This window comes from Paroedura picta, chromosome 13, assembly GCF_049243985.1.
Source record: "Paroedura picta isolate Pp20150507F chromosome 13, Ppicta_v3.0, whole genome shotgun sequence".
Taxonomy (NCBI): Eukaryota; Metazoa; Chordata; class Lepidosauria; order Squamata; family Gekkonidae; genus Paroedura; species Paroedura picta.
In genome coordinates, this window is record NC_135381.1 from 34,645,303 (window position 1) to 34,672,505 (window position 27,203).

A 27,203-nucleotide genomic window follows, 5' to 3' on the forward strand; every position below is an offset into this window, starting at 1 on the left:
ATACCTGCTCCTGGGAGAGAAGTTTCACATCAATGAGGTTCCGGTCATAGGGCACCAATGAGATGACCTTGAAAGTTAGGTAGGGTGTTTCACTCTCTTGGTACTGCAACAGACAGAGGAAGCTGGGTCAGACAGGAGGGCCAGCTCCAGACTTGTGTAAGCCATGGCTGATACTCTATCAGCTTAGAGCTGTCAGCCTCCAGGTGGAGATCTCTCAAATTACAACTGATCTCCTGATGACAGAGATCAGTGCTCATGGAGGAGTGGCTGCTGGGGAGCCATTAAAACCTGCAGGGCCCCTGCCCCTTCCCAAACCCTGCCATTCCCAGGCTGCACACCCAAATCTCCAGGAATCCTCAGCCTAGATCTGGCACCCCTAATGGAGTAGGCAGGTAGGAGGTGCCATCCTTTCTCCCTGCCCCATTCCCCCGATGGCAGGGTCACACGTGGCATGTTCCTTTGTCGGGTGAGAATAACTGAGACAGACCGGTGGTGTTTCCTCCAGTGCAGGGAATCAAGAAGAAGAAGGTTCTTATATGCTGCTTTTCTCTACCTGAAGGAGTCTCAAAGCGGCTTACATTCGCGGCTCAAAGCGGCTTACATTCTTATATGCTGCTTTTCTCTACCTGAGGGAGTCTCAAAGCGGCTTACAAAGCAGTTTACATTCACCCCTCCTGTGGGGTGGTTGAGGCTGAGAGAGCCCTGATATTCCTGCTTAGAGCAGTTTTCTCAGTGTCGTGGTGAGCCCAAGGTCACCCAGCTGGCTGCACGTGGGGGAGCGCGGAATCGAACCCGGCATGCCAGATTAGAAGTCCGCACCCCTAACCACTACACCAAACTGGCTCTCAATAACCAGAAATGTCAAAACATACAACTATATGGCCTAAGAATACAGTAACAACACATACAGGTTTCCTCAACCAGGGTTTTGTGAAAAACTGGGGTTTCCTGGCAGCCCTGGAAGGGTTTCCCAAATGGGTGGGAGTTAATTTTTATGTATGTTTTTAATTTGTTAAACATTTATTGTGATATGTTTAACAAATTTGCCCCCCTCCCCCAAATGGTCAATGATACGCTTGGAGGGGATGGGAAGGGGAGGGGTGTGTGTGTGTGTGCGTGTGTGTGTGCACAGCTCTGCTTCCCAACCATATTCTGCAGACCCGGGCCACTTAGGGGGTTTCTCGGAACCTGAAGGATGTTTCAGAGGATTCTCAACAGTAATGATGCTGAGAAAGGCCAACGTAGAAAGTTTAAAATGCTGAAATATATAAAAATGCACCAATTTACTACATGAAAATTAAAAACCATTTCAGACCTTAGTAATATCCTCACATACATAATACAATTATTAAATAATTCTTCATAAAGACCACGTAGGGAAGACAGCCTTTTGGTGAGACCCATGGATGCCCCGGTTTTACAGCTCATATCTGTCCGGTGCCTTATCCTTTTCCTCTGAATTCCCCTCCTCCATCACCGCCTCTGCCTTCAACAATTCCCACCTCTGCCTGGAAGTGTTTTTTTGCATATCTCCCCCTGCATCTTTGAAATGGTAAACTAGTGTGTTTGTGTAGCCAAATGAAGCCATCTGGTCAACTCCCCCAGCCTGCTTGTCTCTAGATTTCGCACCCAGTTAGGATCAAACGCTCTTTCATGGGAAAGGGCTTCCCGCATCTTTGGAGGGGCAGAGGGGTGGTGGTCCTGTGCCTATATTCCCCCAGCTCGAACCCAGGCCTTTGTTGCAGTCAATTCTTCTGTTGTATGAATCATCTTAGGCAGAGTGCAATAAAATCAGAGTCCAGTAGCACCTTTAAGACCAACAAAGATTTATTCAAGGCGTGAGCTTTCGAGTGCAAGCACTCGAAAGCTCATGCCTTGAATAAATCTTTGTTGGTCTTAAAGGTGCCACTGGACTCTGATTTTATTGTGCTACTTCAGACCAACACAGCTACTCATTTGAATCTATCCTTAGGCAGAGTGATCTCCTGTATATCTCTTATTCAAGAAACTAATTTCGTTAAGTACCCAAGTTGTGGTATTTAGCATGTTAGAGAATGAAGAGGGACTCCGTGGCAGGGCTCACGTAGGGTCATGACAATATCCATGTGGCGGAGAGCTGTTCTCCTGGAGAAAATGGCTGAATTGGAGGGTGGGTTCCATAGGTCCCTCCCTGCCTCAAATCCCACCCACTCCTGGCTCCACCCCCAAAGTCTCCAGGTATTCCCCAACCCAGAGCTGGCAACCCTAGAACCATATAACTCTGACCAAACACATTTTGGCTGACTGGCTTTCCTAAGTGATCAAACATAATTAACATGTCATAACACAATATCTCCAGACATAAAATAATTAAATATTTTGACCACTGATGAAGACTATCCAGCCCAAAACACATTTGGTCAGGGTTAAAGGTAAAGGTATCCCCTGTGCAAGCACCGAGTCATGTCTGACCCTTGGGGTGACGCCCTCTAGCGTTTTCATGGCAGACTCAATACGGGGTGGTTTGCCAGTGCCTTCCCCAGTCATTACCGTTTACCCCCCAGCAGCAAGCTGGGTACTCATTTTACCGACCTCGGAAGGATGGAAGGCTGAGTCAACCTTGAGCCGGCTGCTGGGATCGAACTCCCAGCCTCATAGGCGGAGCTTTCAGACTGCTGCCTTACCACTCTGCGCCACAAGAGGCTCTTTGGCCGGGGTTATATGGTCCTTATTGGGTATTATTTCATAATTTTATTCTGGACGTGAGGATATTACTTAGAACTGGAACCAACAAAACCCAACTGGTAACAGTTAGGATCTACAAAGGTTGAATGTCTGAATTGTTAAAATTATAATACTTTTATTGTGCACAATTAAAAAAACAACAACTATAGGAATTAAAAACATGTGCACAGCCCATGGGTTATTGCAAGCCAGGATGCTTTGCACTATGTGATCCAACAGACCTAGGCGTTTTGGCCCTTCTAGGGCCTTCTTCAAAAGTCTGGTTTTAACAAGCACCAGTTCTTAACACATATAAAATATGTACGGCAGCCAATAAAAGCCCCAGAGTAAGAGCTGTAAAGTATCAGAGTCACTTAATGAAAGAAGATGTCTAGTTTTCAGTCATTAGCTCTCTTCCAAGGGCTGCCCCCAATGGTCAATGGTGTGTTTATTAGTGTGTGTGTGTTAAAACCAGACTTTTGAAAAAGGCCCTACAAGGGCTGAAAGGCATCGGTCTTTTGGCTCACGTAGTGCATAGCGTGGGTTGCAACAGCCCTTACGCTGCACATATGCTTTTAATTCCCATTTGTTTTTAAATTGTGCACAATAATAAAAGGAATATAATTTTAACAATACAGACATTCAACCTTTGTAGGTCCTAACTGTTACCAGTCAGGGGTTTTGGGGTCCAGTTCTAGTTGTTGTGGTCCCCTTTTTTGTTTGTTTGGGTTTTTTTTTTTAGGATATTACTTAGGGCTGAAATTGTTTTCAGTTATCGTCAAAGGCTTCCATGGCCAGGGTTATTTGGCTGTTGTGGGTATTCTGGGCTGCGTGCTACCCCCTAAATCCCCCCCCACCAAGAAGTAAATAAAATGCCCAGCAATTGTTCACACACTGCACACTTTGGCACAGAGAGATTCCCATCTCGCCATGCCCTACCTCTGAAGATGCCAGCCACAGTTACTGGCAAAAAACATCAAGGACAGAAACCACCAGACCACAGCCACACAATGTGGAAAAGCCACAACATCCTGTTTTTAATTACCTTGTAACAAATATATATTTGAGCATTTTTAACTTTCTACGTGCTGTTACTATACTATCAGCCTGTATATTTGTAATTTTAAGCTTTTCAGTTCTTGATTAAAAATTTGGGGAGTTGAATTTATTTCATCTTTTCTTTTCTCTTTTTTTTTGGGGGGGTGGGGTGGGGGGGTTTGTCAGAATCTGGTCATCTAAGCTGTACTCGTGCTACCCATCGGCTCTGCCAACCACACCATTAGTGGACTGCACACTGCAGAAGGATCAGTGAACGGCAGGCAAGAGAGCATCACCTTAGTCTTGGCCTCCACCACGAGCACGACATCTTCCAGACGGATCCCGAACTCGCCATCCCGGTAATAACCAGGCTCTAGAGAGAGAGAAAATGGAGTAGAGAGGAACGGTGCTTCTCCCTCTGCCCCCACAGTGCCTGCTAGCCTAAGCTTCTCTGCATCCTGCAACCAGCCAGAGAATTTAAAAGGGTGGTGCTTGGACCACTATTCGGTATTAAAAAACAGCAAGACAATCTAAAAAATAAATAACCCTTCCCATTCTTTAGAGGAAGAAGAAGAAGAAGAAAAAGAAGAAGAAGAGTTGGTTCTCAGGTGCCGCTTTTCTCTACCCGAAGGAGTCTCACTTCCTCCATTTGCTTCATCCTCACAAAAAACAACACTACCAGGCAGGTTTTGATGAGAAATAGCACGACTGGCCCACGGTTACCGGTGACACGGTTACTTAGGGCTAATCCTGCGTTGAGCAGGGGGTTGGACTAGATGGCCTGTATGGCCCCTTCCAACTCTATGATTCTATGATTCTATGATTCTATGAACTCCACAGGCTGAGTTGGAATTTGAACCTGGGTCTCTCAGATCCTAACAAGACACTCTAACCCAGGGGTGGTCAAACAGTGGCCCTCCAGATGTCCATGGACTACAATCCCCATGGCTCAAGGACTTTTGGTGCCTCAGACAGGGAAGTGATGTGGCGCACGATGGGGAAGCAGACATCCATCATCCCCTGCTCTGATATTCATCATATGGCTTGTGTAGCATGATCCAAGGATTGTCCAGCAGTCAGACAAGGGATGTTCGGAGGTGGTTTTGCCATTTCCTGCCTCTGCATAATGACCCCTAGTGGTCCTTGGAGGAACTACCACCCAAATCTTCAGAGGTCCCCCATCCAAATACTAGCCAGGGTCGGCTCTCCTTAACTTATGAGATCTAACAGGATCTGCCTTGCCTGAAATATCCAGGTCGGAGTGGCTGACATGGCAGCAAGGCAGAGGCAAGGAGAAAGAGGGGCTGACCAGTCCTGCCTCTGCCTTGTTCCCCAAGTCAAGGGAAGGAGGGAAAGAGCATGCTCCCCAGGGGGTGTCTCCTGAAGCAGCATCGAACCCAGACGCTCCAGGTGTAGGTGGGCATGATAAGGGCTGGTGAACACCATCTAGGGCCCTAGGCATCTAATGGATGGGCAACCCTGTCTGCAACACACAGAGCACCTGTTGATACAAAAACAAGCAGAAGAATCAGTAGAATCTTATAGGACAAAGAGAACACCTTGTGCGTCACCAGCCCCAATACCCAAAACAGGACACAGCACGCTGTTGCTACCACAGGGGTAGTTAGGGGACACCTACCTATGGATGTGAACATGCCCTTTTCCATGGGTATATTGTCGCTTTGGAAGCCCACAGGCCCTAGAGAGAGACAGAGACACAGCGAGAGATAATTTCAAAAAATGACATTCTTTATCCTGTTCTCCCTCCCCAAAACTCAGGGAGATCCTGGTGTCAGAAAGGCCTGTAGCTGAACAGCAGAGCTCCGACCCCAGTCCCTGACTTTGCCAATTAAAATCTGAGGAACTAACAAGAGGGAGAGACCACTCAGCTAGACAACTGGAAGATCTGGTTTTACAGCTAATTCCCAGACTACAGAGAAAAGTTCACCTGGAGAAAAAGGATGCTGTGGAGGGTAGCCCCTATGGCATTGTACCCCACTGGGGACCCTGTTCCCCCCAGAGTCCATCCCAGATCTCCAGGACTTTCCCAGTTTGGATCTGACAACCCTCCTTCCCCATCCCTTGCCAGTGGCTGGAGGGAGCCAAGCAACCCTAGCTGGGGAAAGACCTCAAGGTTTCCCCCCCAGAATTCTCAGTGGTGGTGGGGGGGCTGAATGCTGCAGAACACCTTCATAGCTGTGAGTGGATCCTGCCTTTTGCACAACACTGCTAAAGCCGCTTGTGGGGCTCTGCTAGAGTTAGGTTGCCCCAGTACGGAACTTTCTAAAATGCTGGCTTTCCCTTAATCCAGAGCAGAGGATACATCATGTGGCCTCCTTCCGATGACACTTACACTCGTGGACGGACAAGAAGTTGCCGATTCCGTGGCCGGTGCCATGGCCGTAGTTGAGTCCCACTTCCCATAAGGCCTGGCGAGCAATGGCTTCCACCATTCTCCCTGAAGCACAAAAGCTGAGTCATTGCAAGGAGTGGCTACAAGGAATAGAGAGCCCTCCACACACACTCATATCTGCTCTTTGCGGGTCACCTAGAAAGGAGCCACGCACTTTGCAGAAGATGTAGAAAAACACACAAACACAAAGGTGCCTATTTTCCCCCCTTTCAAGGCTCACACACACTATGGGTCAAACTACATATGAAGCCAGAAGAATTCCCAGTTTTGTTTTCCTTTATATTAAATGCTGCTGTAAATGTAAAGGTAAAGGTATCCCCTGTGCAAGCACCAGGTCATGTCTGATCCTTTTTCATGGCAGACTCAATATGGGGTGGTTTGCCAGTGCCTTGCCCGGTCATTACCATTTACCCCCCAGCAAGCTGGGTACTCATTTTACCGACCTCGGAAGGATGGAAGGCTGAGTCAACCTTGAGCCGGCTGCTGGGATCGAACTCCCAGCCTCATGGGCAGACAGCTTCAGACAGCATGTCGCTGCCTTACCACTCTGCGCCACAAGAGGCTCCTGTGCTGCTGTGGAGGGTGCCTAACTGGATCTAGGACAGTAGTTCAAATCCTGGGGACTGGGACCCCTTTGGGAGTTGAATGACCCTTTCACAGGGGTCGTGGCAGGGCAAGCAGCTTGGCCGGGGGGGGGCGCCATCTACACAACAGCCTTATGGGGTAGACAGAGATAGAGCATTCATCTGTCTGGAGCAGCTGAAAAGAGCGAGATCGGCATGGTGGGACAAGAGGCAGGACTGAACTGAGAAACCCTGGAAAAAAACCAATTTATATACAATCCTGAACAATGGATCTTCGCACCATTGGTCAGTTTCGGTTTACTTGCATGATTTTATGTTTGGGGGTCAACACAACATGAGGACCTGTATTAAAGGGTTGCGGCATTAGGAAGGTTGAGAACCACTGATCTAGGAGATGGTTTGGAGGGGAGAATGTGAAATCGTCTCCCCCAACACTGTTTTCCCAAACTCAATTGCTGGCACATATCTGGGTTGCTATCATCTCCACCCAGTACAAAAAGCAGGCTAAAAAAGAAAAGGCAATGGCCTTTGCATGTCTTTTGCCTGGCTGCCAGACAATCCTACAATTGTAGGATCTTCTGGCTGAACTATACATGTGCCTTGCAATAAATAAGTGATTTAAAAACCTGAAAAACCTCAGAAGACCAATCTCTTGGATCTCTAGGCCTACCATTATTTGGCATTCCAAGATGAAGAGGGAGAGGGAAGAGAGCAATAAGGGAGGCTGAGGTCATACGTAAGGTCTTATCTCAGTTGTTCTACAGGTTCCAGTCTCCTCCCTCCTGATGGGAAATTTCTGAAGACATCCTTTCCCAAAGAGTTTATAGTTTAAACATTATAGTTTAAACCAGTGGTTCTCAACCTTCCGAATGCCACGGCCCTTTAATTTAGTTCCTCCTGTTGTGGTGACCCCCAACCATAAAATTATGCAAGCATTCTTTCACAGAAATTAAACCGAAACTGACTAATGGTGTGAAGATCCATTGTTCACGATTGCATATAAATTGGGTTTTTTTCCGGGGTTTCTCAGTTCAGTTCTGCCTCTTGTCCCACCATGCCGATCTCGATCTTCTTTGCTGGTCCAGATAGACAAATGCTCTATCTCAATCTACCCCGCAAGGCAGTTGTGTGAATGGCATCCCTCTAGCCAAGCTGATTGCCCTGCCATGACCCCTGTAAGAGGGTCATTCAACCCCCATAGGGGTCCCGACCCCCAGGTTGAGAACCACTGGCTTAAACTAATGAAGGGAGGGAGTGGAGACTCTCGATGCTAGGACTGCTGGTTCTTCTTGTCGGGCACGAAAACCCAGCTTGCTTTGAGGCCTTACCTGATGTTTCGTATGGAAAGATAAGTCTGGAAAGGTCAATGTTTCCCATCAGCACTCGTGTGTATGCTTCCTAGGAAGAAAAAGAGGGATGTCACCTTTTAATCCCATTCTCAAGGTGCTCAAGGTGGTCGACATGGTCCTCATTTCTTCCTGTTTTGTTTGCACAACAACACTGACGTAGGTCAGATGGACAGCAAGAGACCCAGAGTCAGCCATGGTGCTTCCTGACTGAGGGAGGGTTTCAGATTTCCCCATCCAAGGCGGACATCTAAGCACTACACCGAACTGGACTAGGAACTACCTGCCCCTACACCTTAGGAAAGGATTAGACAAGGATATGGAAAAGCTCTCTCTATTATAAAGCTACTCCGATACCAAGTCATAAAAGTTGGAACCCTCCAAATTAGCACGGTAGCAGCTCTGTGGGAATGTAGGGCAGGGATATTCTCATTCATTCATTCATTCATTCATTCATTCATTCATTCATTCATTCATTCACTCACTCACTCACTCACTCACTCACTCACTCACTCACTCACTCACTCACTCATTCATTCATATTTTTATTTATATACCTCCACTCATGACTGGTCGTCTCTTGGTGGTTTACAACATAAAGAAAGATAAAGGTATCCCCTGTGCAAGCACCGAGTCATGTCTGACCCTTGGGGTGACGCCCTCTAGCATTTTCTTGGCAGATTCAATATGGGGTTTGCCAGTGCCTTCCCCAGTCATTACGGTTTACCCCCAGCAAGCTGGGTACTCATTTTGCCGACTTCGGAAGGATGGAAGGCTGAGTCAACCTTAAGCCAGTTGCTGGGATTGAACTCCCAGCCTCATGGGCAGAGCTTCAGACAGCATGTCGGCTGCCTTACCACCCTGTGCCACAAGAGGCTCAAAAATCCCCATAAACATATATCAATAAATATAACATCTATAAATATAAATATAGTCTTTCTCTCTCTTAAAAATACACATTTAAAACACATAGATAAGAAAAAAAGAAAAAGAAAAATAGAAAGCACCAAATAAGAAAAGTAAAAAAGAGAAGAAAATAGGTGAAGAAGCTTCCAATTATATATCCTATATATATATCCAATTATTTATCTGTTACACTATGATAGTATATAAAGGAATTTAAAACCACTCTGTTTTCCGTACTTTGGTATTTCAATCCCCCTTAGTAATTAAAGTCAGAGTCTGTCATTTTGTTTCTGTTCCTATCATGCAGAAAGACCATAACTTGTCTTTTCTTTAATTAAAGCAGTAAGTGTGGTTGTTTCAGCTAATTCTACCATCTTTATCAACCATTCCTCAATCACTTTCCCATTTTTGAGCCTGTGGAATCTTTAAGACCAACAAAGTTTTATTCAAGGTATAAGATTTTGTATGCATGCACACCTGATCAGAACGTCTGACAAAGTGTGCATGCACTCAAACGCTCATACCTTGAATAAAACTTTGTTGGTCTTAAAAGGTGCCCCTGGACTCAAGCTTTGTTCTGTTGCTTCAGACCAACCGGGCCCCCACCTGAGTAGATGTCCTAAGATGGCCTCCTCCCCAAAATCAATTCATTCAGACCTCCCTAAGTTTTTCCCCAAACACAATTATGTTTTCCAGCTCATGCAAAGAAACTGCAGGAAGTTTTTATTATGACAGGTTCCGTTTCATTGCACAGTGTGTGGAGAGGTTTGGAAAGGCAGCCACCAAGCAGGAAGCTGGCTCCTGTTCGGTGTACTCAACAAATAGCCAAAATAAGCTCCGCATGAGGCTAAGCAAAACGTTTGGTGCCGAATGAAAGGATCTGTAAAATCTTCCTCCGTGGGTGAATGAACAAGCAGAGTTATTGTGGCCCACTGGCTGAGGATCACAGACTCTACCCAAAATGACAGACAGAGATCCTCACTAGGTTGCCCTTGGTTGGATCCCCCCAAGTAGGAACAGATTGCACAGGGGGTACTTGGAAGGCTCCGTCTATCTCCTGTGCCAAGGGCATTTCGATGGAGAAAAGAGAAGGGAGATGCAATAAAAGGAGCAATGTGCAGGAAGAAAACATAGGATGAGGAAAGCCAGAATGCTGAGGCCATGGATCTCCCAGCATACTCAGATGTGCAGTACAGGTGAGTGGAAAGAAGCCTTACCTTCTGAAAAGGAGTGGGCTCCCCCAAGTGGACAGTCCGGGTTATGTCTGTTGTTCCATCCCTACCAAAGAAAGAGAATCTCAGCTGAAGGGCGATCTGCAGGGTGTTGCTAGGATGATAGAATCCCCTTGCCTAAAGAAATCTATCTGGAGGATCACCTGACGTATTTATGGGAAGTCCCAATATTTTACATTCTAAAAGCAGAAAACAAGCTTCTGAGCTCCCCACAGAACCCTTCTTGGCACAAGATGGCCCGTGTAAAAATTCAAGGGGGTGTGTGTGCAGGAGGGGAAGATAAGTTTCCAAGGCTGTGATTTCTAATCGTTTTCAAATGGGAAATGCAAGATTTTCCATGAGGCTTAACAGGTGCTGTATTCTGCAAAACAGATTTCAGTTTGCAATAAGCCCTAAGATGGCTCCCACACTAGGAGGCTTTTCCACTGATAATACACAGTTCCTTCAACTGAGAGTGGTACGTCCTCTTTTCATGATTTCCTCATCCTTTCTCTGCCCTTCCTCAAGCCATCCTTGATCCAATGTTGATAAAGCCAGAGAAAAGCAAAGGAAACCACAGAGAGACAACAAACAGACAACAATGTCAATGAGGAAGCTTGGAGAAGAAAACACCAACACTTGGAACCCAAACTGAAGGGAATCTCCACGTGAAAGACTCAGCAATTCCACATACCCATTTAATATAGCATTATATACTCCCTACAAAAAACCTAGCAATGCCTGGAGCCAGAGCCAAGATCCTCCTGTTATCTTTATTTTAGATAAGGTTAGCAAATCCAATTGAGGACAGGTCCCACTTCACCCTGCAGTTGTCCTTCTAAATGATGCAATTGCTCTTTTGTTTGGGCCAGTTCTGCATCACTGATTAACTCAGCACCTGAGTTGATCCTGTCAACTTGTTTTCCCTGCAGGAGCAGCAACAGGACTTATGGCTGCTTTTCCCTTTGAAGCCGAAAGGATTGTTATCTTAATTTTATCACTGCATGACTATGATAATTAAAAAAAAATTAGCCATAATTTTTGGTGCAATGAGAAAAGCAACAATTAAAAGCAAAAGCAAAAGAGGCCATTGCTTAGAGGTGCCGAGGGGGAACCTTGAGTGCAGTCACTAACAGACAATCTGAGACTGCTCTCAGAACAAGTTATTAGACAGGCAAAGATTATGAATCTTGGTTACAGTTTTGCAGAAGTCGATTGATCCAATTGTAGATGTTTTCGAAGGGAATCCCATAGACCTGCCAATCCTTAACACTATTTCGCTCCCTTATATATTTGGGAAACAGCCTCCTGGGAGGAGATTTGTCCGGGGCCCTATCCAGGTCCATCCTGATTGGCCCTCCCCCTCCAGCTCCCTCCCTCCCTCCTTGCCTGCTAGAAGCCTTGTGGCTGCAGCCTCCATTGTCACCAACGAGGAGAAAGGCAGAAACAGGACTTTGAGGCCCGCAGGTACGCTCCTGCTGGGAGGGAGCCCATTTTTAAAATGGACTTTGATACTAGTTATAAATAAATGGAGCTGATTTTAATTATAATCATGAATATTAGAGTTTTAAAACATATTTAACAAATGTGTTATATTTTAAAATTTCTTGTAAACTGCCCTAAGCCTCTGGGGAAGGGTGGGGTATAAATGCAAAAAGAAGTAAGTAGAGGTTCATTCCAACATGAATCTTCATTGTAAACCATGCCGAGCCACAAGGGAGGGTGGTATATAAATGTAAAAGAATAAACAGATAAATGAATAAATAAAAACACAAACTGATTAGAAAATGTCAGTGAGCAAGGAGTAATTAGACAGAAGCAGAATCCATTTTAAAACAACAGAGAAAATGTTAAACAAACAATATCTTTGTTAGTGAACACGTGAAATTTTGAAACTAGATTTTATTTTAGGTGAAAATTCAGTCTAGCAAAAGATGGAAAAACTGAACATGTAAAAATGGAAAGGGTTAGATCAGCCTTTCCCAACTTTTTTACATTCTTCAGACGTCGAGAATCCCCAGAAGTGGTACAATTGTGCAGGAGATGATTGGGAAGCATGCCTACCCAGAGCCCATCTCCTTCCCACCCCTTCCAGACCCATCATTAATCATTTTGGGAGTTGGGAGCGGGTTGACATGACCATATATGGCCATATAATCCGATAAATGTTTAACATATTAAAAATATATTAAAAATGACTTAATTCCCACCCATTCAGGAGAATCTTCCAAGGCCATCAAGAAACCTCAGGGTTTCATGAAGGCTTGGGTTAGACCCAGCTAGCTTCTTAGCTCAATCTAATGCAGTTACTATACTACAGCCTTATTCCACATAACTTTTGTGAAAGCAGGAACCATAATGACCAGCATAAATTTTATGGTGGTCAAAGCAGACTCCTCCCTTCTACACCAGCTAAAAAGCGAGTTGGACCTAACCAAGAGACTAGTTTTTCTCTAAGAAAGCCAGTGTGGTATAGTGGTTAAGAGTGGCAGCCTCTAATCTGGAGAGCCAGTTCTGATTTCTCACCCTTCCATATGCTGGGCTAGTCACAGTCCTGTTAGAGCTGTCTTCTCAGATCAGTTCTCCCAGAGCTCTCTCAGCCTGACCTATTCTCACAGGGTGTCTGTTGTGGGGAGCGGAAAGGAAGGTGATTTGCAAGCCACTTTTAAACTCCTTTGGATAGTGAAAATAAAGTATAAAAACCAGCTCTTCTTCGTTTAGATTCAGTGCTTACAGATTCACACAGCTCTGTGTTATTTTCATCAATTGCTGGGTCTGTTACACACATAAGGGGTTGTTTCACTTCCCATCTTAACTTTTTAAGGGAGCAAGGCCAGGCCATCTTCTCTAGTGCTACCCTTAAATAGCTTGATCTTTTTTCTGGTGTTCATTTTGAATCCCCTTTAGACCCCCAACTTGTTTTGTGATAAATTTTGTCAGGGGGATCTCAATCAGAAACTTCTCAGGGAACCCGAGAAGTTTCTGATTAAGATTCCCTGACAAAGCTTATTGTGAAATGAACTGGGGTCTAAAGGTCTCATAAACTCTCTCCTTTGCACCTTGTTCTTTTTTTTCTTCTCCTGTCTATAAAAGATAATAGTTTTATTTTCTTCCCACCTTTTAATCCAAAAAGCAGAGACATTTTATTACATTTCACTCATTTGTACCCAGCTCTTCCTCTGGGGAATGCTTTCACCCTTTCACGTCTCTGGAATTATATTTTTAACCTTATCATTCCATTGCCACTGACACTATGTTTTAGAAAGATTTAAATCTGGTTCAGCTGCTTTGTACCACATGAGTCAATGGTGTATAAATCAACCCAACGAAAACAGCAGCTGCCACCTGAGCACATGTACAACGCCCCCGGAGTCTCTCTTCAAACTACAAGCACCTGAGCCTGGCCAAGGGTGAGAAGCTACTAGATGCCTCTTACGCACAGATACTGGCCTCCAGAGTCCAGCAGATACATTTCACCCACAGACAGCGTCCGGCTGGTAACATTGGAGGGGCTGGAAGAGGGACAGACAGAGGTATGTTAGAAGTGATGCTGGGAACGCAACTGGGTTTTCTCTCTCAACATATATACCAAAAAACAAGGCAGCCGTAGGTATTTCCTGATCCTAAGGAAATCGACTGTTTCAACATATCCACCCAAGAAGCTTTTAAGAAAAGATCCTGACTCAAAACATGGATACATCGGTGGTTCCTAATAGCAGAACGGAGCTTCTATGTTCAGAAGTAGTATATCTGGAAGTTCAGGTGCTGGGGAGGTTAAACCAAGGGGAAAGGGTTGTGACTTAGTGCTCTGCTCAGGAACTTCCTCAGAAGCATAGGGCTAGCCCCTGTGGAAAGGGTGGTGAAGAACATGGTTCTCTGCTCTGCATCCAGCCAGCCATTTCTTGTGAGTTGCAGAGGGTACTTTCCCAGATGTAGGATAATACACCTTCAATGCACCATGTGCATTATTCAGTTTGTGGAAAGCCAGTCAGATATATGCCATACCTGCCAACCACTCTGTGGCATGATACCTTTGGCTTCTCAGTTCTTTTCCTAGGGAACTGCCTAAAACGAACCTTCAGGTTTGCTGATAAAAGGCCAGTCCTGTTTTTCTTTACTTCTTCCTGTCTATTCCTGAAGCCCAAATGACTCCTGGATTTTTTTTTTGTATTTCAAAGGAAGAGCAGTCTTGCCCCATTTGTTTTTGGTGCAGCAGGAGCTTTTATTCACCTTGCAATGGCTTAACCTCATTAAGTCTTCACAACATCTACGGTTATCTGATTACAAACTGCAGACTTTAAGGGTTTTTTCTCCCTTCTTTTATAATGAATATCCAGCCCCAAATGCCATGGCTTTGTGATGTTTTAATTGATCCTAATAAATGCCATGTTGCTTTTAGATTTCCCGCCCCCCCCCAAACAGGTCAGCCTATGTAACCAATGTGGTTATTTTTAACTTCAAGGAAGCAGTTTTGCATTTTGCTCTGCCTACATGTTCCACCATCCCCTCCTCCCAATACCTGTAGTGGGCCAGAGCTGCATTCAGTCCACTGGCAGAGATGGTCTCAAAGCTGGGCCCATGGCAGAATTGGTCCTCTCTGTGGAGGAAAGGAGAAAACACTGGGAATTTAGATCAAGATGGCTAACTTTATTTGCCTGTAGCGGCAGAAAAGAGCAGGTGTCCAGTAGCACTTTATCATTATTTTTGGCAGGGGATGAGGTTTCATGAGTCACTGCTCACATCTCCAGATATAGTTAGAATTTGAATCAATCTATCCTACATATCAGAAAATGGGGTGATTTCAGATGCCAAACGACATTAATGGGCAAATTACCATAGCAGGTGAATGACAATAGCGGATGTGATTGGATTAGGTATGATATGCAGAGGGGTAAGTAAGACAATGCATCCTCCTGGACTGAATCAAGAACTAGGTTTCTTGTCTCATTCCCAGTGCCAATTTCTACACACCTACTACCCCTCTGCGTGTCACATCTAATTCAATCGCAATAAATGTTGAATCCAGTAGCACTTTAAAGTCCAGCAAAGGTATAAGCTTTTGTGTGCACGCACACTTCCTCAGATCCAGAAGTACACAAAACCTCATACCCCGAATAAAACTTTGTTGGTCTTAAAGATGCCACTGGACTCAAAATTTGTTCTGCTGCTTCAGACCAACACGGCTACCCACTTGAATCTAACCCAATCACGCCTGCTACTGTCAATTCACTTGCTAGGTGACTACATCGTGCATCTCACAAAGTGGGTTCTACCCCTTAAAAGCTTGCGTTGCAATACATTTGTCAGATTTTAAAGCAGCACAAGACAATATTGTTTTGACAACAACAGACTGGCCCAGTAAGGAAATCATAATCATTTCGCGTGTACGGTCCATTGGCCCCTTTCAGACCTCACAGAAACCATAGGTGGCATTTGGATAGAGACCAAATCATGCATGGAGGCAAACCATTTGCTGTTTATCTGCTTTCAGTTTCAATTTCCACCTGCTCTGGAGTGCAGGGCCTCCAGAGACAGCCATAGCTATGACATATTAATTCAGAAACTATGTAAAACCATTGTTGGCGCAAACCGTGGTTTGCAACCCGTGCTTTGCAAATTTGGACAATTTGGACAATTGGACGATTGTTCCTGAGTCTCATTTGTTGATGAATGACAAACCATGGTTTGTCAGTTCAAATATTATATGAAAATATAGTTTATATTAACTGAAAGATGGAATCTGCCCTGAGTTTCCAAAGACAGGACGGAATATAAATCCAATAATAAAGAAATGAAGCTAAGTTTACTAGGTATGAATTCTGATTTGAGACACTATCTCCGTGAACCATTCAGCAATAACAACCTCACACCGCTGAGTAGAGATGTGAGAGAAGAATGGGTTCCTTATGGCCACTGAATTAAAGACAGAGTTGAACCCGGAACTTCTCGGCTCACTCAGTTCCTGGGCACCATACCATGCCCATCCAAATCTCACTCCTGTCCTCCTGCAGCTTAGTCCCCTTGCTTTTTCTCCCAGCTGCCCTTTTCCTCTCTGCAATGCTTGTAAAATGACTCAAGAAGACTCTTCTCAACTGACCTGCGCAACTGATCCACATAGTGCGCTCCGGAGACTTCATCCACTGAGCCGGTGGGAACATTCTTTTCCAGCCAGACCAAGTATCGGATCACCGCTACAGCATCTCGTACCTAGGACAGTCCGGGGCAGAGAAGAGAACAGATAATCCCCGGGCCGGTCTGTGAGATGATGTTGGGGAGGCAGGTTGAATCGGCAGTTTTGGCCCAACATTAGGCTTTAGTGTGAGCATCCATGATGCCCAGTCTGATCTTCCTAGGCACTAAGGCAGAATGTCAGCCAGGCTTAGACTTAGCTTAGCCCCGGAAGTTATTTTCACTCCCCCAAGATTCAGCCACAAAGTCCTAGACCACTGGTTCTCCACCTTCCTAATGCCCCGACCCTTTAATTTAGTTCCTCCTGTTGTGGTGACCCCCAACCATAAAATTATACAAGGGTTCTTTCACAGAAATTAAGCCAAAACTTATCAATGGCATGACGATCCACTGTTCATGATTGTAGATAAATTGGTTCTTCTGGGGTTTCTCAGTTCAGTTCTGCCTCTTGCCCCAACATGCTGATCTCTCTCTTTTCTGCTGCTCCAGACAGACGAACGCTCTATCTCGATCTACCCCGCAAGGATGTTGTGTGGATGGGCGCCACCGCCTGGCCAGGCTGCTTGCCCTGCCACGACCCCTGTGAATTGGTCGTTCGACCCCCAAATGGGGCCCTGACCCTCAGGTTGAGAACCACTGTCATAGAAGGTGCACCAAATTCTGCCAGCATACATAAGTGCCATAGAACAGTGGTCCCCAACCTTTTTTAGGCTGGGGACCAGCAGGGCAATTGCGCCGCTCGCACATCGCGCATGCGCGGCCACACCCGTGCACGTGCGCCATGCACGGCCAAAATCTCGCATGCACGGTTTTGGCTGCACATGGCGTATGTGCGCATGTGCCGCCCGGCTGCGCATGTGCAATGCGCGGGCGCGGCCCTGATTCCCTCTCCCCCCCTCCCGCAGTAAGAAGCTTCCCGGGCCGCAAGCTTGTGGCCTGGGAAGTTTTTTACTGCGGGGAGGGGGCGAGGAGAGGGAACCGCGGCCCGGCGCCATGGCCTTCGTGGCCCGGCACTGGGTCGCAGCCCGCAGGTTGGGGACCACTGCCATAGAATACATATGTCAGTGCGTTTGTGTATGTGAACTGTGAACAAACGAACAGATGGGAGGGGGAAAGGTAATGCAGTCATGTATGTACAAACTGAGCTCTGCCCTGGATAGTCCAGACTAGCCTGATCTTGTCAGAGCTCAGAAGCTAAACAAGGTTGACCCTGGCTAGTATTTGGATGGAGTTCACCAAGGAATATCATGGTCGTGATGTGGAGACAGGCAAGGGCAGACCACCCGTAAATGTCTCTTGCCTTGAAAAACCCTACTGGGTCACCAGAAGTCAGGGGTGACTGAGCAGTTAAACAAAAGAAGGACCTATGCATTCAAAATCAAGCCGCTCCAGGCTGCGTCCCATTCAAGAAACTGGTAACAGCTTTAATACCCTTGCAGGTCAGAGATACAGACTGTCTTTCTCTTAAACTGATAAGAGTTATCTCCTGTACAGCTGGGTGCAAAGGCAGCTGGGTGCAGAGTTCAAGGTGTGGCTTCCGGGTAGTTTGATCCCCACACACCCCAGTATAACACTAAAGACACTAAAGTTCATACTCCTCCGCTCTATCTTGCCCTTCTCCAAAGGTGCACGGGGCAGCAAGGCTAGTTCTCCCCTTCCCAACTGATTCTTGCCACGACCTGGCCCTATTCTGCACACATTGGATAATGCACTTTCAAAGTGCTTTTTGCAGCTGGAACAGTATAATCTACTTCTAAAGTGCATTGAAAGTGCATTATCCAATGTGTGCAGAATGGGCCGTGGTTAGGTAGTTAGGCCGAGAGAACATGATTGGCCCAAGGTGAGCGGCCCTTCCAGTCCAGCACTTTAATCGCTATACTTGGACATACATGGGCGGCCTGCAGCATTTCTTGCTCCCTGGAGTTCTTGACTGCTTTTGTTAACATGGCAGGAGAGTAGTTTTCTTCCAGGAGTTTCTCCTGTGGAGAGAAGAAAGGAGAGAACTCATCGAGAGGTTCTTTCTCCGTTGCAATACTTCACTTCCCCTCGGGGGCGATCTCTTGCCTGGGGGATGCGCTGATACAGCCCCAGTGTGGTGTACTGTGTTCCGATCCAAATGCGAACGCCGTCCTGCTGGGCGTAAGATGCCACTGCAGCACCTGCGTGGTCGTAGCTCTCCACCTGAATGCACAGGGAGCCCGGGCACTGTGCTGTCAGCGATTGGATAGTCTTTTCACTCAGCCGGTGCTCACCCACAAAGAGACTGGGGGCATAAGAGAGGAGATCAGAACACCAAAGTGGAGGCAGAGAGAAATGGGCTTATTCGGGTGTGAAAGGGCCCACCTTTAAGCATTGCTGTCACTTTTCCAAAGAGGCAAATAAGAAAATAGCGACAGGTGATCATACATCTGTCTGTTCATTTTAAATATGTGGAAACTGATTTATTTATACCCGGCCTTTCTCCCCAGCGAGGACATGAATCCTCCCAAAATCATGGAAACAGAGGTTACTGACCCCAAGGTACCCAGCTAGCTGGCAGAGTGGGGATTTGAACCTGGTTCTCCAAGAGCCCATCTATCAAGAATCTACTTTTAAAAGTTAAAAAATGTGCTTGGCCCCATTCCAGATGGCCTTTGGCTTAAAATTACCTGAAATACACATGACGATCAAAAAACCTCTTTGACCAATGTTTTAAGACAAGGCATTGTAAAGATCCACCAAGTTAGGGCAGTGACCCATGAATTGGGTTTTATGACTCTACATCTGTAATTTTAGTGGAAGACCGAAAGGTAGCTCTTTTCCAGTCTTTTCCTTAGATCAAGCATTTCACAAGTGACCCATTTCCATATTTTGCATGAAGGAATCCTCTTGCTAGATCAGGCCACAGCTGCATGTTGTTTCAAAGTGCCACCCAGCCATGCTGTCAATAGCCTTGGCTTGATTTTCTGCCCAGTGCCAGGTGAACAAAAGAATACTGCCTCTGAATATGGAGGTTCCACTTGGCTATCATGGCCAGTTGCGGTTAATAGATCAGCAAATCATCAGCCAATACAATTATATCATCATTTTTGAAAACGAAACAAAACATCTGATTCCTCTTGAAGACAGTACTTAAACTTGAAATTTGCTTTAGTCCAGGCATATACAAAGAGAGCTCTAACAACAGAGTGCCTCTGAGTATATGCAGAGAATTCCCCCTTTCATAATGGGAGCTGGATCCTTAAGATGGTGTGGAACCCATGTACCTGATATTCCCTTTGGTGACAAGTGTGTATGCATAAAAGACAGGTGTGTAAGGGATGTCATCTCCTCGCAGATTGAAGAGCCCTGTGGAAATAAACAAGTTTGGTTTCCCTTTCTACAAGGCCTATTCCGCACACAATAGATAATGCACTTTCAATGCACTATAGAAGATTTTCCTGTTCTGCACAGGAAAATCCAGCTGCCAAAGCACATTGAAAGTGCATTATCCTTTGTGTGCAGAATGAGCCCTTAAGTGATTGTTGGCCAAGCCACTACCCATTCCACCCTCAGAGACTGGAAGGCTGTTGCAGACAGGAGGGGCCATGTCAAAGAAGGCTCTGCTAGACGTTTTCAGAAGGCACTGCTCCGGGATGGCGTTGGGTGTTTGCGCTGGGGAAAATTGCCCCAGCTCTTCCCACTCCCACACAGGGGAGCATTTTGCCTGTTGCACATCATCCGCCCCAGATTTGTGCTCCCACATGGACAGTTGAGGCAGGGAGGTGCGCAAAAACTGGAGCGTAGGATCTGCTGCTAAGTAGGATTTCTCACTGAGAGGTGGGGCTGCAATGCCCTGTCTAGCATTCTATAGGACAGGATTTCTGGCATATAAAATCTAACTGGCAATGGGCTCTCCAGGGTTTTGGGTAGAGGTCTTTCCATGTTAGCCGTAGAATGGAGAATCTGGTTCAGCCTGGGATCTCCAGCACACAAAGCCAGTGCTTTGCTACTGAATTATGGTCACAGGGTTGCTGGTATCCTTAGATCAGCCTAACAACCAGCACCATAACAGAGTTTAACTTACAGGCTATTTCTTCGAGACCGGACAGCAAGACTGCAGTGGGCTTCTTGATGTGGTTCTCCATCTGCTCCAAGATCTTGGAAACCTTCTCCTGCCAGGTGCTCCCTGAAACAAGGCAAGATGGTGACATGGAATGGGAGTCCAGTAGACTGGACATGCCTCTTGCATGATTTTCTCCCACCTGCCTCCCATGTGGACAGTGGCTGCCATGTTGCTCCTGAAGGACAGATGATACAACAAGGTTGATGCCCCTTCAGGATTTCTGCAGACAGAAGGGACTGACATCAGCAAAGTGCCCCCTTCTTGACTTCTTTTCTCCAAGATCCCCCTCAATGTGTCACACTTTGGCAACAGGGGCCCTGGGGGGTGGGGTGGGGGTTGGAGTTCTGTAGCAGGAAAAGAGGATTGGTGAAAATTGCACCCCCTTTTGTCTGTGGAAACCCTCCATGTGATAATAGCTATATATGTGTTTGCAGGGGGCTGCTAAGTCAAATTGCAGCTGAGTTATGGCTAAGGTTGTCAGATTCACTCTGGCCATCAGCAGAGATGGGGGACAAGATTGCCAGAATCAGTTGAGAAACCCCTGGAGATTTGGGGATGGATCCTGAGGAGTGTGTGTGTGTGTTGTATGTGGGAAATCCACAGAGTCCATCCTCCAAAGCAGTGGTCCCCAACCCCCAGTTCGGGGACTGGTACCGGCCCTTCGATCAGTCAGTACTGGGCCGTGGCTCCTCCTTGTCCTCCTCGCCGGCTGCTGCCTCGGGGGCTGCCCTGCCACTCTGCTGCCGGCTCACCTTTGGTGCTCTCCAGCGGTCGCCATGGCTGGGGCTCCCCCTCCGCGTGGCACTGCACAGCTGCTGATGGCAGCGCCCCCCAGTGGGCGGCGGGAAGTCAGGGGCACCAACAGGAAAGCAAGTGGAGCAGGGGCTCAGGCGGCGACGATGTCCCTCGGCAAAAGACTACCACCCCCTGGGTCAAGCGTTGACCGGTCCTCGGTGATAAAAAGGTTGGGGACCACTGCTCCAAAGCATCCAAACCATTTGCTGGCAGGGCCTCATGGGAATTGTAGTCCATGGACATCTGGAGGGCCACAGTTTGCCCAACCCTGCTCCAAAGCATCCATTTTCTCCAGGGGAATTGACCTCTTGCGTCTGGAGATGGGCTGTAATTCTAGGGGATTCCTAGGTCCCACTAGGTGACTGACTCCTCTCCTTAGGGCAATACCAGCTAAGGGCTTTCAAGGGAAGTGATAAACAGAGATGTTCTGCTATTGCCTTCCTTTGCAGAATCTTCCTTGATGGTCTTCCACCCTGCTTAGCTCCTGAGATTTGATGAGATCTGGCTATATCATGCTGTCTTCCCTCCCAGCCATTATTTACCTACTTACCTGCAGGACACTTGGTTGCCTATGTCCCCCGCAGCGCTCTTTGCTCTGTGGGTATGAATTTACCGGCTGTCCCGGGCCCCCAGGATGTTTGCCTGGCCTCAACCCAGGCCAGGGTCTTTTCGGTCCTGGCCTCAACCTGGTGGAATGAGTTCCCGGAAGAGCTGAGGGCCCTGCCAGAATTGTCAGCTTTCCACAGGGCCTGCAAGACGGAGTTCTTCCGCCAGGCATATGGTTAAGGCCAGGGCAAAACCCCAGTATTCCAACCAAGGACCCCTTCCCAAGGTCTATTAGGCCTGCACCCACTCCCTCTTAGTGGAAGAGGACTCGGCCTCCAGCTGAACAAGGTGGGATGGGATTGGTTATTCAGAAGTATGTCCGACCACTTGCTTGTCTTATTGTAAATTGGGGTTTTATGGGGTTTTACTGTATTTTAAAGAGCCTCTTGTGGCGCAGAGTGGTAAGGCAGCCGTCTGAAAGCTTTGCCCATGAGGCTGGGAGTTCGATCCCAGCAGCCGGCTCATGGTTGACTCAGCCTTCCATCCTTCCGAGGTCGGTAAAATTAATACCCAGCTTGCTGGGGGGTCAACGGTAATGACTGGGGAAGGCACTGGCAAACCACCCCGTATTGAGTCTGCCATGAAAACGCTGGAGGGCGTCACCCCAAGGGTCAGACATGACTCGGTGCTTGCACAGGGGATACCTTTACCTTTAAAGAGCCTCTTGTGGCACAGAGTGGTAAGGCAGCCACCTGAAAGCTTTGCCCATGCGGCTGGGAGTTCAATCCCAGCGGCTGGGAGTTCAATCCCAGCAGCTGGCTCAAGGTTGACTCAGCCTTCCATCCTTCCGAGGTCGGTAAAATGAGTACCCAGCTTGCTGGGGGGTCAACGGTAATGACTGGGGAAGGCACTGGCAAACCACCCCGTATTGAGTCTGCCATGAAAACGCTGGAGGGAGTCACCCCAAGAGTCAGACATGACTCGGTGCTTGCACAGGGGATACTTTTACCTTTACCTTACTGTATTTTAACATTTTATTCTGTGAACCGCCTTGGGTTCTTAGGAAAGGCGGCGGTATATAAATCGAATAAACAAACAAACAAATAACCTCTACTTGGTTAGATGTTATACAACAATGTTATATTTTTAAAACCCTCTGCTTACTGTGTAAACAAGGTCCCCCAAACCTGACAATACCATAAACAGAAGGAACTGAAATCAAGGAGGAGGAGAGGTCAAAGGCTCAGGCCATCCACATTTGCAAGGAGGGAGAGATATGGAGAGAGGCCATGAATTCCAAGGAAAGACACAGGTCAAGAGACAGCCATTAACGCAGAGGAAATCTGAAGTCTGGCCAAGGGGAACGTATTGACAGAGGGAGACAACAAGGGGCCTGCAAGAAGAAAACAGATAAGAGATTTAAAACAAACAAGCAGCAGTTCTTGAGTCTGAATCTGACTGAAGCAATGTCAGAGTGTAGACTGAGATTAGGGTAGGAAAGTACACAGTCTTGATTATCACAAAGAGCCTGAGTGTCAGGCTAGGCTCTGGGCGCCCTGGGTTCAAATCCTCATTCAGCCATAAAGTGACCTTGGGACAGACACCTTTTTTCAGGACAGGGTCATTGTGAGGCCAAAATGAGGAGAGAAGAAAGTATGAGGAAAAGCTGGTTCTCCTTCATGTTCCAAATGGGAGGACAGCACAATTGTAGGGGTACATTCAAAGCTAATTAGACAGGAAGTAAATCCAAATGTCTTCTTTGCTTGCTCCTGTCTACACTGAGGTTATTTGGGTCAGAAACATGTGAGCAAACATGTGCACTACCTGCTTGTTTAGGGCTGCCAGGTCCCCCCTGGACACCAGTGAGAGATGTGGGGGCAGGCTGGCCAGATCCAGGTTGGAACCTGGGATACCAGCGGCCTCCATGGGGTACAATGCCCTGAAGGCCACCCTCCAAAGTAGGGGTAGTCAAACTGCGGCCCTCCAGATGTCCATGGACTACAATTCCCAGGAGCCCCCTGCCAGCATTCACTGGCAGGGGCTTCTGGGAATTGTAGTCCATGGACATCTGGAGGGCCGCAGTTTGACTACCCCTGCCTAGTATCTTTAAAGCCCAAACAGTCTGAGGCTGCAGTGTCTCTAAGATCCTGAGGTCATTCCCAGAAGTCATCATCATGTTATATCATGCTACCTTCCTTCCCTAACTTCTAGTATATACGTAAATAAACAAATACATGTTCAATAATGGTGTAATGTAGAATTTTAAAGAATGCGCATTGAAGAAGCATCCACAAAGGTATTATAACTGCTTGGAAGTGACAAAATTCCTGTCCCAAAGAAATTGTTGCTTCATTGAACATAAGCTGCATGCAGCTTGCATGTAGACTGTGCATGCAATGAACAGATCATTTTGCAGCATGAGCTGGAAGGCTGTGAGCAATTGCTGTTTCTGCACTCACGCATGCTCAGCAAAACAAGCATCATTGCTATTATCCTTTGCGATGATTCCTCTGCCCTTAGCAGAAGAGAGGGCGGCAGTGAGCTGCAGTAGGCCATGGTGCATCACAGAGAAGTAGAAAACATCAGGTCCCTGCCCCAAGAAGCTTACAATATTTAGAAAATAGGGGTGCGGAGAAAGACAACAGTATGTGATACAGGAAAAGGACAGGACTGGGTACGGGAGGGGTGAAAGCAAGGAATGCACACAACAGAGTTGGCATTAGGTCAACATTAGGTCAAGGCAAACAGAAAAGAAGAATGGAGGCTACATCCAGGCCAAGTGTGGAGAACTCTTCCAGGCTCCTCTACATTTCACTAGTCTCATTCCGAAAACAGGCCAGCGCGGTCAAAGAGGATGCAGGGCAGGTGAGCAGAAGACATTCAGGACCCAAGAACATACCAGTGAAGTTGTCTGGGAGTTGGTAGATCTCGCTGGTGGGTGGAGGAGGCCTCTGTGTGCTCCACACTTGGTCTACTAGGTTGACATCTAGGGGAGTGGGGATTGTATTCGAGTCCCGGAAGGCTTGATTGTAGATTTGCCAGTCATCTGTTGAAAGAGGCTATCAAGCAAATCCAGAAAGTCATGACCCAACTGTCCCATGATTCCCTTGGCTAAAAATTAGCCCATGTGGGATAATGCTTGTCAGGCTAGGACTGGGGAAGAAGAAGAAGATGAAGATGAAGAGCTGGTTCTTATATGCCGCTTTTCACTACCCGAAGGAGGCTCAAAGCGGCTTACAATCTCCTTCCCATTCCTCTCCCCACAACAGACACCCTGTGTGGTGGGTGAGGCTGAGAGAGCGCTGATATCACTGCTCAGTCAGAACAGTTTTATCGGTGCTGTGTTGAGCCCAAGGTCACCCAGCTGGTTGCATGTGGGGGAGTGCAGAATCGAACCCGGCATGCCAGATTAGAAGTCCGTACTCCTAACCACTACACCAAACTGGCTCCTAACCACTACACCAAACTGCATTCCTAACCACTACACCAAACCACTACACCAAACTGGAAGCCACAGTTCACATCCCCATAAAATTCGTCAAGTGACTTTTGACTGGGCAGCTCTCCCCCCTCTCCCTCTTTCATCCTAGCCCACCTCACAGATTCATTGTAAAGATAAAACAAAGGGAAACTGTATTTCAACTGTATTCAACTGCTTTTTGATGGAAAGGTGGAATGCAAAGTGTAATGTTTCTAATCTTCCTCTACATGTGATCCCTATGTGAGAGCCAGCGTGGTGTAATCTAATCTGGAGAACCGGGTTGATCCCCCATTTCTCCTCATGTGAAGCCTTGGGACATTCACAGTTCTCTCAGAACTCTCTCAGCTCCCCCGCCTCACAAGATGCCTGTTGTGGGGAGAGGAAGGGAAGGACATTGAAAGCCACTTTGAGAAGATAGAGAAAAGCGGGGGATAAAACCTACTCTTATTTTTTAGAACTTCTATAAGGGCACTGCTCTGTAATGATCTGAGGCAAAATGTGTCGTGCTGCCTCCTTGCCTTTTTCACAGCTACCAAAGCCTCTTGCCTTAGAAATCTTAGCTGGGCCAAAGAACAGGATGAATTAATTGCATATGGCAGATCGACAGACCAGTCAGCACATGGAGATAAAAGAGGGTCCTTTATCCTAAAATAAACTGTAGTTTTTCTTAAAAGATTTGATTGTTAAGTAAATCAGCACCAACCATTTCTATATGGCTAATAAACTTAACGTTTCATATAGTTTCAGATCGGTGTGCAGTTCTTGTTTCTCTAAAATTCCTGGAACAGACCTGTCCACAAAATTATCTGAAGAAAGATTCAAGTGGGTAGCCGCGTTGGTCTGGAGCAGCACAACAAAACAAAATCAGAGTCCAGGGGCACCTTTAGGACCAACAAAGATTTATTCAAGGCGTGAATAAATGCCTTGAATAAATCTTTGTTGGTCTTAAAGGTGTCCCTGGACTCTGATTTTATTTTGGTATCTGAAGAACTTTGCATGTACATGAAAGCTTACACTCAGAATTAAACTTGTTGGTCTTAAAGTTGTCCCTGGACTCCAACTTTGTTCTGTTCCTTAGACCAACACAGCTACCCATCTGAACCTAGCCACAAAGACTTATTTTCTCACTCACCACCCAGGCTAATAACTTCCACAATGATTAACTTTCCAGTTTGCCACCCGGGCTAATAGCTTTCACACAGAATACACATTTCTCCCACAGCACTCTGCAGCCCCTGAGCCAAGCTTTTCCCTCCCTCCCACCCACCCACCCACCCACCCACCCAGGCAACTCCCTCTTAGGGTATGGCTTCCACCCAATCATAACATATTTCACTGACCCACCCAGTCCCTCCCTTTCTTCTCCTACAGCCCCACATTTTAGATTACAGCAAAACCCGTTTAAAACTCCCGATTAAAACACGGGCATAAAATGCACGCTCAGGCATGGCACAGCACCACGCAAGTCATTGTAGATGAGATTGAAAAAGCAGGAACAAATGCGCCAACATGATCTCCCTAGGCAAAAGCAGGCGACAGAAGACCCTGGAACAGCACCAAGGAAAGCACAGTTTCCCATTAAGTGCGTGTGGTCCTCTGCTGTTAAAAACTCAGCCCCCATTCAAGAGTTATTTCCTACCAATGGAAACGAGGTAAGGATCCAATCCGATCTTCTCCCCGGCTGGAACTTCCTTAAGGATCCACTCGCCGACAGATGTTATACTGCCTGCAAGAGAGACATCCGGAAGGGGAATGGCACCCTTTCTCAGCAGTTAGGTAGGCTTTCTCAGCAGTTAGGGCTTTCTCAGCAGTTAGGTAGGCTTGATGGCTGTGTGGCTCACAATGCATTGGCTCGCTCTGGTTCCCCTGAGTGCAACCACTGGATGCTGAAGAGGCGTAACAGGGTG

The 27,203-nt window shown here is 46.8% G+C and overlaps 1 protein-coding gene across 1 annotated transcript in view; it reads right to left on the bottom strand.

The window, feature by feature from the left end:
- XPNPEP2 (X-prolyl aminopeptidase 2) overlaps positions 1 to 27,203 on the bottom strand; it is a 43,841-nt gene that overhangs the window by 1,428 nt on the left and 15,210 nt on the right. The window contains exons 6-20 of the mRNA XM_077307678.1: positions 26,936 to 27,022; positions 24,715 to 24,861; positions 20,436 to 20,537; positions 19,636 to 19,717; positions 18,455 to 18,653; positions 18,280 to 18,369; positions 16,299 to 16,408; positions 14,721 to 14,798; positions 13,642 to 13,713; positions 10,208 to 10,268; positions 8,067 to 8,136; positions 6,095 to 6,199; positions 5,381 to 5,440; positions 4,038 to 4,114; positions 5 to 103 (exon numbers count right to left, since the gene is read on the bottom strand). Coding sequence (XP_077163793.1) covers positions 5 to 103; positions 4,038 to 4,114; positions 5,381 to 5,440; positions 6,095 to 6,199; positions 8,067 to 8,136; positions 10,208 to 10,268; positions 13,642 to 13,713; positions 14,721 to 14,798; positions 16,299 to 16,408; positions 18,280 to 18,369; positions 18,455 to 18,653; positions 19,636 to 19,717; positions 20,436 to 20,537; positions 24,715 to 24,861; positions 26,936 to 27,022 — 1,439 coding nt within the window. The remainder of the gene's footprint in view (positions 1 to 4; positions 104 to 4,037; positions 4,115 to 5,380; positions 5,441 to 6,094; positions 6,200 to 8,066; positions 8,137 to 10,207; positions 10,269 to 13,641; positions 13,714 to 14,720; positions 14,799 to 16,298; positions 16,409 to 18,279; positions 18,370 to 18,454; positions 18,654 to 19,635; positions 19,718 to 20,435; positions 20,538 to 24,714; positions 24,862 to 26,935; positions 27,023 to 27,203) is intronic.